Source organism: Mus caroli, unplaced genomic scaffold (genome assembly GCF_978045245.1).
Source record: "Mus caroli unplaced genomic scaffold, Mus_caroli_1 scaffold_15, whole genome shotgun sequence".
Classification (NCBI taxonomy): domain Eukaryota; kingdom Metazoa; phylum Chordata; class Mammalia; order Rodentia; family Muridae; genus Mus; species Mus caroli.
In genome coordinates, this window is record NW_028227270.1 from 24,727,931 (window position 1) to 24,741,489 (window position 13,559).

At 37.8% G+C, this 13,559-nt stretch overlaps 1 protein-coding gene across 2 annotated transcripts in view; it reads right to left on the minus strand.

Moving 5' to 3' along the window:
* Window positions 1-13,559, minus strand: part of Cert1 (ceramide transporter 1) — a 105,012-nt gene that overhangs the window by 13,743 nt on the left and 77,710 nt on the right. Inside the window, exons 9-12 of one of the 2 annotated variants that reach the window (XM_021180963.3) lie at window positions 12,049-12,135; window positions 10,342-10,434; window positions 9,821-9,898; window positions 2,319-2,414 (exon numbers count right to left, since the gene is read on the minus strand). In XM_021180963.3, the coding sequence (XP_021036622.1) occupies window positions 2,319-2,414; window positions 9,821-9,898; window positions 10,342-10,434; window positions 12,049-12,135 (354 nt within the window). The remainder of the gene's footprint in view (window positions 1-2,318; window positions 2,415-9,820; window positions 9,899-10,341; window positions 10,435-12,048; window positions 12,136-13,559) is intronic. The other variant, XM_021180965.3, reaches the window with a different exon arrangement.

The window sequence follows — 13,559 nt, forward strand, 5'->3', positions numbered from 1 at the left end:
GGCTTTTAAAGTTGTTTAGATCTTGGGGATGAATAAGAATGTAAGGGTTGAGGCTTACTAGTGATGTGTTTGTGTGTCAAGTTGACAAGGGGTCAATTGTACTGGCTAGTTTTGTGTCAACTTGACACAAGCTGGAGTTATCACAGAGAAAGGAGCTTCAGTTGAGGAAATGCCTCCATGAGATCCAGCTGTAAGGCATTTTCTCAGTGATCAAGAGGGGGAGGGCCCCTTGTAGGTGGGACCATCTCTGGGCTGGTAGTCTTGGGTTCTATAAGAGAGCAGGCTGAGCAAGCCAGGGGAAGCAAGCCAGTAAAGAACATCCCTTCATGGCCTCTGCATCAGCTCCTGCTTTCTGACCTGCTTGAGTTCCAGTCCTGACTTCCTTTGGTGATGAACAGCAGTATGGAAGTGTAAGCTGAATAAACCCTTTCCTCCCCAACTTGTTTCTTGGTCATGATGCTTGTGCAGGAATAGAAACCCTGACTAAGACAGGGTCTCACTATGTAGTTCTGGCTGTCCTAGAACTCACTATGTAGATCAGTCTGGCCTGAAATTCAGAGATTCATCCACTTGCTTCACAAGTGCTGGGCTTAAAGGTAAATTCACACCATGAAAAATTATATATGATGACTACATATGATGAATGGCTAATTGCTACAGACGTAAAAAAATACTATACATTAGTATTATGAATGAAACACTTGCAAAAGGTGTTTGACACAGAACAGGGTCAAACAAGACTGGCTAGAATACAGGATCAAACAGGAGATTCAATGCTGTTTTGTTCAGCATCAGGAACAGTATCAGAAAGGCACTCGGTGTTCAAATACTTGTTGAAAGAGATGCTGGAAGCAGAAATGGTAAATGGATTATAAACAGAGCTTTATGTTTTTAAAACACTGAGGCTGTGTACCTTAAGTGATAAGTATAATCTATTATTTCAAATTTACAGATTGCTATTTAGAGAAATCTGTGGTAAGTTCAAGAATAAAGAAATATGGCAAGAACAAGAGGACTGCTCTGTTAAGACGTGCACACACGTGACAGACTGTTTTGTGCCATCTCTTCTTGACACAAGGACGACCAATTCCCCTAGCACTCCAACTGGAAATTGGACTTTTAAAAATTTATACATTCAAAGTTTGTAAAACTATTAAGTGTCCTCCTGATCCTCTCTAAAACACACGTTGGCCTGGCTTTCCTACGACGGCTTATATATCCTACTGTAGATCTAGATCACATTGTACTTGATGCCTTTGACGGGTCTTTCAGGTCTCTTCTTAGTTCTTCCAAATCTGTTTAACCTCTTTAAATGATGTGCTACACAAAGAAGAAAACATATTGCTACAGAAAAATCAACTTTCTCACTGGCGGGTTACTGCAAGACTCTGACATTCTAACCCCAACTTCTCTGTCTAATGTGGTGGGTTATAGGGATGCCTTTTCTTTACTCATTACAGGCAGAAGAACTTCACTTAGATTAATTAGTTCTCCTGGTTTCTCTACATTCTTTCACATTTGTATCTCCAAGGACAGGGATTTATCTGAATAGTAAGTGTGGGACAAGGATCACAGATCAGAGCTGGAGAGAAAACAGGCCAAAGAGAAGAGAAACAAAGTAAAACCTGGGAACAGCATTCCCCACATTTAAATCTATGACTGAAAGAGTTATCTAGTGCTGCAGAGATGGCTCAGCGGTTAAGAGCATTGGTCGTTCTTCAAGAACCAGGCCCTACTCCCAGCACCCAGCAGCTCACAACTGACTCTAACTAGTTCCAGGCCATAGCAACACCCTCACACAGGTATACATACAGTGGGGGAAAAGAAAAAAAGAAAGAAAGAAAAGAAAAGAAATATCTAAATAAAAGGCCAAGAGCAAACTGTAGTCTGTTTTACCTATAAACTTTCAAATTTTACTTTCTCTGTTGTCTAGGTAAAACAGAATATTATTATTATAGATTTATATTATGGTTACAAATCAATTGATAGAAACAAAGCCATGAAAAAAAGGAGGAGGCTTTACTTCCCAGAATTTGGTATTTCTTTGATGTAATAATTTATTTTAATATTTTATTAAGCCGGGCGGTGGTGGCGCACACCTTTAATCCCCGCACTTGGGAAGCAGAGACATGCGGATTTCTGAGTTCAAGGCCAGCCTGGTCTACAGAGTGAGTTCCAGGACAGCCAGGGCTACACAGAAAAACCCTGTCTTGAAAAACCAAAAAAGAAAGGAAAAAAAAAAAACCCAAAAACATTTTATTAAATACTGGTAGCAATAGCCTTAACTTAGCAACCTGAAGAATTTGTGTGGGAATTACCTTCATTTCTCCTTCTTCAACAACCAGTTGCCAATTTGCATCACCACCTACATCCTGTAATGAATAATTCATGTGGTTCTGTACCATTTCTTCAACCTTGAAAAGGAAAATAATGCCATGAGAATTTACATGTCGCAAGCAAGCCACCATGTTTAAAACAGAATGGTATTGCTTACTTCAGTTCAGAAATAGCACACTTACAAAGCTCAAGTTACTAAGTTTTACATGAGAATGAGCAGTTCTGTCACATTAGACACATCCAGATTAATGGACCAGGAGAGAGAAATGCAGGAAGATGCTTGCTTCACTCAAGTAACATCAACTTGGCTTATGCATGCATGACTAAACATCAGAGATGATGTCCTAAAGCACAAATCATGGAACACTGAGGATGAAAGGGACACACACACACACTACCACCACCACCTAGTCCCAATGCCCCTATATTTAAAGCTCTGTAGAGATTAGAAAGCTTGTTATGTGTCAAGGTGAGAAAAGTTTATCACATCAGTTAACCTCTCTTGAACATAAACCAACATAAAATAATCCTTTTTTTTATTCTAATTCATTTTTCTGAATTCTTTTACAAATAGTATTAATAACATTCATATATATGTTAGCATTTAAACATAACCACGTTTAAATTTATTGCTTCAAAATGACTACCGTCCCTTTGTTATTGAGGACTGAAGCTGGCCAGGGTCTTGACTATGTGTATTTTTCTAGACCTACTAAATTTTAGTACTGGTGCATAACCAAGGCAAGCAAAGAACAGAGAACACACAGTTCATAATCTCAGAATCCTAAGTCACTTACTTGGACAATTACTTAAAAATGAACTTCACAAAGTCACAGTTTGAGATGTTTTGAATAAAGTGGAAAGTTAGACTATTATGCTAACACAATAATCTTAGCAATAAATACATAAAGGAAAGCAGAAAGAGTATTTATGACACTCATATTTAAAACTGTGCTCTGAATGTAACTAGTCACTTTCCATAGAGTATAGTGTGCTTGCCAGGCACACTGAGCAGGAAGCTAGTTTTTACATGTTGAAATAATGGTTTTGAGGCATAAACTCTTAAAATACTAATAATAGTTAATAATTTCCTATACTTAGGAATGTCCTCAATATGTTATAGAGATGTACACTTCTGTTATATCAATCTTGATTTGACAATCATCCGAAAAATTTTGACAAATTGTTAAAACTGACTCCAAAATCTAATTTTATACTAAATAATAACAACGTTTTAGTACTTTACTAATACACATACACACACATATATAATTTAAAAAAAATTTTTTTTTTTCGAAACAGGGTTTCTCTGTGTAGCCCTGGCTATCTTGGAACTCACTTTGTAGACCAGGCTGGCCTAGAACTCAGAAATCTGCCTGCCTTTGCCTCCCAAGTGCTGGGATTAAAGGCGTGCTCCACCAACCATGCCCAGTTACTAATAATTCTTATAATGTGAGTGACTATAGATTTTAGAGTTGAGGAACTTATAATTTACCTAATAGTACATTCTATAATTTTGTCCTTTTAGTTGTGAGCATTAGTATTAATTAACTAATCAATCTTGCCAGTGACAATAATCTAAAATTGTATAAAGCTTTAATTGGAAAAAAAAAACAAAAAGCAGAAAGACAACTCTAGGTGCTGACTAGAAAAAGACACGTGCCTCTGACTGCTGACTTTGGCTTTGTGTGGGTCAGTGTGACTAATGAAGAATTCCCAGTTACAAATACATAGAAGGCAGGAGAACAGGGACGTGCCACTAAGTACAGAAAAGAAAGCTATCCCAGTACTGTCTGTTGCCTTGATTCAATGGCCTGTCACCAGAGGAACATTTCCCCTTGTTTGAGAGTCCAAATCTTAGAAATGTTTACATTTGAAAAGTATTGACTTGATGTAAGAAATGGGGGTTAAGAATGCATGTGTTTATCATGGCTTTAGAGGCATAAAGAAACCCTACTTCCCATGACTTACAAGTGGAAGAGGAACATGACATATTTTATTGTAGTAAAGACAAAGAATTCAGTCTAATATTTGCAGTGTCATTTACAGCTCTTTTGTCATAACACATGCAAGTGGTTGTGGTTTTTCCATAGATTATTTCTGAAGTAGCTACTCCAAATGTTTGCAAATATTTTAATTTGCATTTTTCTACAAAGGAAATCATGTTTAGCAAATGTAATCTGCTAGGAAAGAGCACAACATACAGAAATTAAGCTGAATCTCTCTAGACCATTTTTAAAAAATGGTATTCCTATAACAAAATTTTCCAAAAGAAAATGGCACTTAGATCAAAGGTAACTGTTGTCTACAGACAGTTTAAAGTCTTGTTTCATTTTGGCTAATAAGGGCTTGAAAAATCCAACAAAGAAACACGATATAGCTAGTACGATTCTCCCAGGAACTCAAACTGGCGTAGAAAAAGCTTTATAGTTTTCTCTTAAAATCATTTCTTCACTGTACCTTCCTTGACATAATGACACGAGAGTTAAAAACCATATGCTGCAAGTAAATTTTCACTAAAATGTATTTCATGCTCACTGCATATGCTCACTGCCAATGTGACCACAAAAGCTGTGCCTGTGCAACCTACACTCAGATCTAACTTAACAATCTATCCAGTTTACTGTGCGTACCTGTGGAGATCTAGAGATAACTAAGCTTGATGGGAAGTCAAAGCCATTTTATCAGGATTGAATTGTGATATTTCAGGAAATATTGTGACTAGTAATAAATGCTATCACGCCTCTCCACCCTCAAACAGATCCAGTTATTTTACTGCATATTGTGTGTGTGAATGTAAGGGGATAGTTAACTGGAGGTCAGGACAGCCCACGGGAGTCCATTTCTCTTCCCACTATGTGGGTGGCAGCTCACGTTGCCAGGCTTGTTGGCAGAACCATCTCACTGGCACCCAAGCTCACTAGGTTTACCTAGAGTGGGCACCAAATCTATCAACACAGCATCCTACCAATGAACTATGAACAAGGAGGTATAAAACACAGGTAAGGCGTGAAGGGCACTGCTCCAATTCCAACCCTTTTCTTTCCCATCTCACATCCAAATCATTCAATATATTGTCACATTAGGATACTTCTGCATTTGTAGTTTTCTGAAACAGTTAAAGACAGAGTTTTAAAGAGAAAATTGTCCTTTGATGGTACAAACAAAAACTTAGAAGGGCTCAAACATAGTTCTGATCTTTTTTTACTTATGCCAGAGGAAAACAATTTTGCTTATTGTTATATAGTCACAAGATAACACAGGGGCTTGCTGAATAGAATATTAATAAATTAACAGAGCACTGTTACCCAAAAGAAAATAGCCAATGATGTTAATAATTGATTCACTGAAGAAATACAAATGGCTGGTTTAGCCTCTAAGACTGGGAAAAATGAGCTGAAGTCTTTAGTGTCATATGGAAAAACAATAAAACAAAAAATCAAAGCCAAACAAAACACCCACAACAAAACTGGCCTGAAGTATAAATTGGCCCAACCTTCCTGAAGAACAATTTTTCAATTAGAATAACTATAACTCAGACATATTCATGGCCTTTGTCCAAACAGTCTCACTTCTAGGACTCCAAGTGAAGCAAAGGTTTCTGTAAGCACACAAAGCTTTTTATGAGGAAACTATTCCAAGGAAGCTCACTGTCAGAACTATGATGAGAGAAACTAAAATTGCTCAATATTAGATTGAGTAGGCAAACAATGTGCATATATTCAAATATATATACACACATATACATGAATATATATATACATATACACAGATAAATATACAAACATACATATATGTGTGTATGTGTTTAGATCTATATTAATGTGGAGTGAACCTATTAAGTATATCTTTAAAAATATTATAAAATGGTTATTGGAATTACCTACTTTGGTAGGAAAAAGAGTTATTAAAGTATATATGGTCACATGTGGAGTATGTGTGTGTGAATGTGTGTTTATGCATATACATGTGTGTGGAGCTCCGAGGTTGACATCATTGCCCTCTGCATGCTGTTTTTTGAGAAAGGATGTCTCACTGAACACAGAGCTCAAGCTTGGCTAAAACACGAGCTATCGATTCTCTTGTCTCAAGTTCTCCACATGCAAAGCCACGATGGCCAAGCAATGTTTTGCACATGGGTCCTCTTGCTTGCAGTCAGTGAAGGCAGACTTTTCTGACTGAGCCTTCTCCAAGGCTGTTGCTTTGATTTTCTATTTTGTTGTACTGGAAATTGAACCCAGAGTATGCATAACCACAGATAGGCCCTAGCCAGGGTTTTGGTTTTTTGTTTTTCCTTTGTAACTGTGGGCTTGCTACGGCATCTAGGTTGGCATCCAGCACTTTAGCTGATGTGGTTAGTACACCTTGGTACATACAGACGTTAAACATAAGCACATCAATCGTGAGCCTTGTCAGTTTGGTACAGCACTTGCTGTTGAGCCAGGAAGCCTGAGACTCAATGCCTAAGAGTCAGATGGTGAAAGGAGAACAAAAATCCTCAACTGTACTCCAACCACAAACAATTTAAAGAGTATCAATAATGACTTATCATTTAAATTTCTTCTTTATTTGTGGTGTGTTTTATGCCTGTGTGGCACTCAGAGGAGCACTTTGGGAAGCTGGTGCTCTCTGTCCAGTGTGGGTTCAGGGGTCAGACTCGGGTTCTCTGGCCTGCACACCAAGCTTCTTTACTCACTGAGTCATCTTACTTAAAAATACGTACAAACTGATGATTACAGCATCATGCTTCAATAACATCTGCAATGGAAGTTGTTTGTTTGTTTTTTTAAGGGGGGAATGACACTAAGTGATTTTTATTGAATTACATTAAAATGCATATTATCATATCAACTAGGTCCTTTATGGCTAAAAGAAATGCTAGTTGGTTTAACCAGGGCTTTGTGCATATTATGCTAATATTTTTCCACTCACACAGTCCCATCCTTGACAAATAACTGATAGTGATAACAAAGTGGCTTATTTTTTTTCAATTAATTACAAAATGAAGACTTTGGCTACATAATATTTTAAAAATAATTTTTATTTTTTTAAGGTTTACATTACCTAATAATTTAAGGAAATTCATAGATTTCCTTAGTGTACATGGAAATGTGTTATATAAGGTAATATAACAAAACGTGTTTCAAATGTTAGTAATTAACCCAAGAGTGTATCCTGAATAGACCTAAGTCTATTCTGCATGCCTGACTGTAAAATGTACCAAATCCAATTTAATCACTGGTGTAATCTGAACATAGAGTTTTCCAGACAAACTCTCAGCTAATATTAAACAGAGGTCTAGATCTTTGGCAGACTCCTTTCTGTAGGAGAAAAGGTATATAAATAACATTATTCAAAGTCAGTATTCTTATGAACTTGGAATTCTTTGTTCTAAAGATGCTGGAGAACATAAGTTGCAGTTTAATTTCTAGAACCCATATTTGCTAATGACAGCAAACACAAAGACAAGAAATACTTTAAAATTTCAATACTATTTTCTTCTTTTACTTCTTCTGCTATATAAAGAAGTATGTGCTCAGAAGTTGAAGCAGGACCTGATTAATCATATAGCACCATATGTTAGCAAAAAAAATCTACCAGCAAAATTAATTTCTCTTAATTTATATATACTAATTATAAAAATGTTATCTACACAAGTAAGCTAAAATTCTGTAAAATCTTACAAAAAATAGTTATCCACTTAAAGGCTTTCAGCGATTGTCTGGCTCTATAGTTAAGGCTCAGGCTTGAGTTCTGAAGACAGAATCCTTGCGCATCCTCATTTCTCCTTGCTTTCATTTAAAGCCTATGTGTCCTAACATTTGAATAGCGATGGATTTCAGTTACTCGATTACTTGTCTGCGTGAGTATACATGTGCATATGTGCTGTAGATGCCAGAGAGCAAACTTTACACATTATGCTTTACTTCCTGTGTCTCTCACTGTCTCAGAGCTTGCCATGTAGACTAGAGGGGCTCCTAAGAGCAAGCCACCAGAGCTGCCTTTGCATATGGAATGTGAAGAGTTCATATTTGTGTAGGAAGCACTTCAGCAACTGTGCTGTCTCACCATCTCTAAAATTACAGTTTTAATAAAAGACAGAGCTTAGTAGAGTAAGCCAAAGTCTCCTGGTATTAATCTGCTTTTGTTACTCAGGTGAATATACACACTTTTTAAAAGGCATGCAAAAATAAAGAAATAATAAATAACACAGACATATAGTTATAGGTGATTTATGGTCAAGAACTGCTTTCTCAAAGATATTCAAGGCAAAAAGCTATAAAAAAAAATCAGGAAATGTGCATTTCTAAGTCTTTTTTCCTCTATTGCATTAAAAATGAACATAGATTTAACTTGCATGTGTAATGTAACTGAGACTTGTTCAGCTAGGGAAAACGATGTATACGTTTGACTAGCTCAGTCATGCTACTATAATCCCAGCGAAGGGTCAGGCGCCTAACACTTACTATGCTCTCAGACTCCAAAGCTTACTCAGATGACACACACAGCTAACCAGGGTAAACCCTCAGATGACACACACAGTTAACCAGGGTAAACACTCAGATGACACACACACACAGCTAACCAGGGTAAACCCAATCACCACAACTAGAAGCTCAGGTTTGCAACATAACATGGGCCAAAAAATACAACTGCTGTAAAAATACAAAACTCAATTTCAAAGCTTTGAAAATTAAAAAACCCTTAACATTTTTAAGGAGGCAGCTGCGAGGCACAGAGACCACCTAGCATGCTAAGGACGGGCTCCATCCCCAGCATCGTGACAAAGGAAAAAACAGTGGTTAAAAATGTCTACACTGAAAGATTCTTCTCTCTGGCAAACTAATCTTATTTTGAGGGCACAGATTGTTTACTGTCTTAAGCCCCCAATCCCTTAGTGATGAGAAATAAACTTAGAACCAACTTCTATAGATTTAGCTGATATACAGGGATATTAACCTACAGTACTCACAGGTAATTTGAATAAATAGTCTGTTCAATAAATTTAGTATCATAACAGTAATGAGATAACTATTAAAGTTATTTCTTTGCTGAATATCAGTGGAAGTCATTTAAAATTAGATAAAAAAAATGAGACTGTAAAAATCCACTTTCATGAACTAGAATTCCCTATAATCCATGTCCATAAAGGCTGCTGAAGCTAGAGAATATAGCTGTTACATGATGAATGAACAATCAGGTTACGTCTGTATATTTTAATTCAGTTGAAACATTTTCCCTTAGTATACCTTCTTTAAGATCAAATCCACGCGACTCCTAGTGGAGGATACAAAATAAAGGGACATGCAAGGCTGACAAAGAAGAGCTACTTAGTAGAGAAGGAAAGCCTTCTTAACCTTTGTGACTATTTAAAATTCAAAACCAAAACAAGTAGCCCAATCAATCGATTGCTTAGAACTGGGCAAGCAGGCGGAAATACAGCAAAAAAGACTCAAGTCCACTCTATATATTTATACAGTACCTGGGAGCTGAATCTGTGAACATCGTCAGAGGCACTGACTAGATCAATGGAAGACATGGAGGAAGAGCGACTATAGGGCTACCAGAGACAGACAAAGAAAAAAACCAAGGAATCAGAACAAAGGCACAACAGAGCATTCAGTACCAACTTGCAAACACAAGATAAAGAGAGAAAACAAGCACTGTATGAAGCAGGCACAGCAGCAAGTGCTGACTCCACGCACCTATTATGTATTATACTCCAAATTCATTCCAAAAAGAAGGAAGTAGTTCCAAAATTACAAAGTACTTAAACTCACAGAAGGAAGAGATGGTAACTATTTCCCACTCCCCACTCCCTAGCCTCTATCCTCACCCCTCCACTTCACCTTAAATAAAAACAAAGGACATATGCTCAGAACAGGATTTAGAAATAGGGAATATAACAGTACAAAACACTTCCTACCTAAATTCCTGAGAAGAGAAAATGTATACTACAGAATGAGGAATGCAGGCGTTCTTTTAGTAGAGTGCATCTCTTACCTTTTGTACAAATCTATGAGTCCCAACAGAAGAAAAGGTGTCTCCAGATGGCAATGATGTAGGCCAGTGTAACCTGACCTTTTCACTCTGTGACTGAGAAAAACAGATGCTAACATGAGATGTTTCTAAAGTGTATTTTGCAGCCTACAAATGGCTACTATAGCCCGAAACTAACCTTTTATTAACAAGCACATTAGCAATAATGACCTGATCAGGAAGCTACTTTACAGACACAGCTTTGCTCAATCTTGACACTTCGGAGATCCCCAATTAGTCTCTTCCTAGTCTACAGACACTAGGGAGAACCTCTTTTATATTGTTCCCAGTCAAAACCCTCTCGTCCACCACTTGTATTGTCTCAACTCTCATGAGTCAAGGTTAATATTACTGCGAAATTTCTTTTTATCTAAACCCTGGTCAAATCATCTCAATCTACTGCATCTAGAACCAGCAATTCTGTCCAGAGACTGATGTCATCAGAACCAGTATCATCATTTGCTTTCCTTCTGGGTTCCTAAGATTATTTCTATCTCCCTTCCATGAAGACAGCCTGCCTTCATCTTAGTATCGAACTTGTGCTAGTCTGACCCTTGACTTCCCACCTTTTCTTCAGTTTAATGGACATCTCACACATTTAAATAAACACTCATTAAAAGTACTTTAGTGCTTGATCCTAAGGACCATTTCACCATTCTCAAACCATCTCTGTCTTGGCCATACTAACAGAGATAACAAAGTAAGAAAAAGAGTGACTACAGTAAGTCCACGATCGTTCCCAAATGAATGCTACTTCAGGCTGTATTTCTAAGAATGACTTTAGGCTTCCAAACTCACAGATTAATTGGGAACTGAAAGTTGCCACTCTTAACTTAATGCAGTGTAAAAGACAACTAACCAATGAACTTTACAAATAAGCATGGCATGAACTCTTAAATCATTGACTTAAAGATATAAACCTAAGTAGCAGATAGGCTATGGACTACTCAGGTTACTCCTGGCTACTCAGCCCAGCAAACTGACATAACGCACGTCAATCTGTAGTACGAAACACATTATACTCCACAGCCAGGCTAGTTACACTTGTTCAGGAGGCAACTTCTACCATCAATAGCGCAGCCTAAGGAGAGGCAAGTAAGTAAAACTCATCCCTTAACACATCGGGCAGTAACTATGGCAACTGCATGCAATGGAGCTGAAGCCAGGAATCAAATTAATCTGTCTGTGAGTCAATTTCCATGAAAGGAGCCGGGTGTGCACACTGAGACTCCATGAGACTGCAATGGAGTAAGCAAAGTAGAGCTGAGGGGAGACTCAAGGGGAAGGCTGGTGAGCAACAAGTGAGCTGGTAATAATGGCTGGGTGGGGCTAGGGCAAAAACAACCCTTCTGTCATCTGTGAGCTCAATTGTATTTGAGAAAACACTTAAGAAAGACCCTTTGGCTATCAGAATGGTTAAGGCTGAATGCCTCAAGAGTACTGAGCAGAATATTTCCATTTAAGTCCATATTAACCATGCATATATCTCTTTCAAATAATTATCAGTCTTTGTGTTTAGAAATTAAAATATAAAGGATCTGATTGACAAAGAATCTTCAACACTTATGATAGTTAATATTTTTGATTACAATCAGTTTTCCAATACTATAACACACACCAAGGAACACCTGTGGCATTAAACGCATGTCTTTGGAATGTGAGTAGATGTACCTGTTCCTCTATTTTATCTTGTCTGTCAAGAGCAGCTTCAACAGCATCAAAGAACTCTTCCTCATTAATCAGACTGTTTGGACCTTCCTAGACAATAAACAGGGAACAAAACACAACCATTTCACATATTTAAGAAACAGAAAACACTGACAAGTTTGGTATTACCTCTGAGAGGAGAAAGGTGAAAACTGACCATGTGTATTACATTTGTTGAGCAAATATTTGTGGACCACGAAGCAGACTGGTAGAGTACTATCACAGTGGTAACACACACTCTGAAAACTCATGACTACTATAACTAGCTCATCTACTATACTTCTTGTTCGTTTTTGTGAAACAGGGTTTCATTTGTACTCTACATTGTCCTAAAACTCACTCTGTTGCACACACTGGCCTCACACTTGGCAGCAACCTCTTGTCTCAGCTTCCCAAATACTAGAATTATAGGCTCAAGCCATCCTAACAGGTACATTTACTGTGAACTGGCTAATACTATTTCAAGGTAAAGGCCTATAGCAGCGATGACTGAACTGTTCAGATCCAGCTGGAAAGACAGGTCAGTGCATAAAGCATGCCTGGGAACTGAGTTCCCATCCACAGCACCATGTAAAGCCCAGCTCAGAGGCAGATGTCTGTGTCCCCAGCATTAGGGGAATAGAGGCAGGCCAATCCCAGGGTTGGTCATTAGGGGAATAGGGCAGGCCAGGGTTTTGCTGGCCAGCCAATCTAGCCAAAATAGCGAGCACTAGGTTCGGTGAGAAACATGATCTAAAGAATATAAGGTAGAGCTTGTTAGAGGACAACTGATGTCAACCTCCAGCCACCACACCTGTGTACTCCTGCACACACAAAACTGACGAGGACAGATAGCTTAAAATTTCAAAGGAAATGAAGAAAGTAAAAAGATAGATGATTTACTTGAGAACTTTCTATTTCCTTAATTCTGTTTTGCTTTTGTAATGCTGAGACTTTAACTTGGGATCTAGAACATGCTAGCTAGGTAAGCAATTCATCAATGAATTACTCCTTTCCTAAGAACTGTAGAGTTTTGAATTAAAATTCACAGGAATTTAAAAAAATATGCTATATGTACATATTTTTAGAAAATTATTTGAGACAGAGTCTCATGTAGCCCAAGTTGGCCTTGACCTCTGATCTTCCGGCTACTAGCTTCTGAGACTGCACGTCATCAGTTTTCCAATTCTGTAACACACACCAAGGAACACCTGTGGTGTTAAAATGCATGTTAAACGCTGTGTCCATTATTTTCATCAAGAAAAAAGAGGTACTTTAAATAGGTGGAGTAAGAATAATCAACAAATAGGGGTTGAAGAGATGGCTCAGTGTCTAAAAGCACTTGATCTTACAGAGGAACCAGGCTCAGTTCTCTCAGAACATACATTGCAGCTCATAACCAACTCAAACTCAGAGGATCTGATGGTCTCTTAAGAAGTCATGAGCACTGGGCATGCATGTGGAGCACATGTATGTATGTGGTCAATGGTCCTATA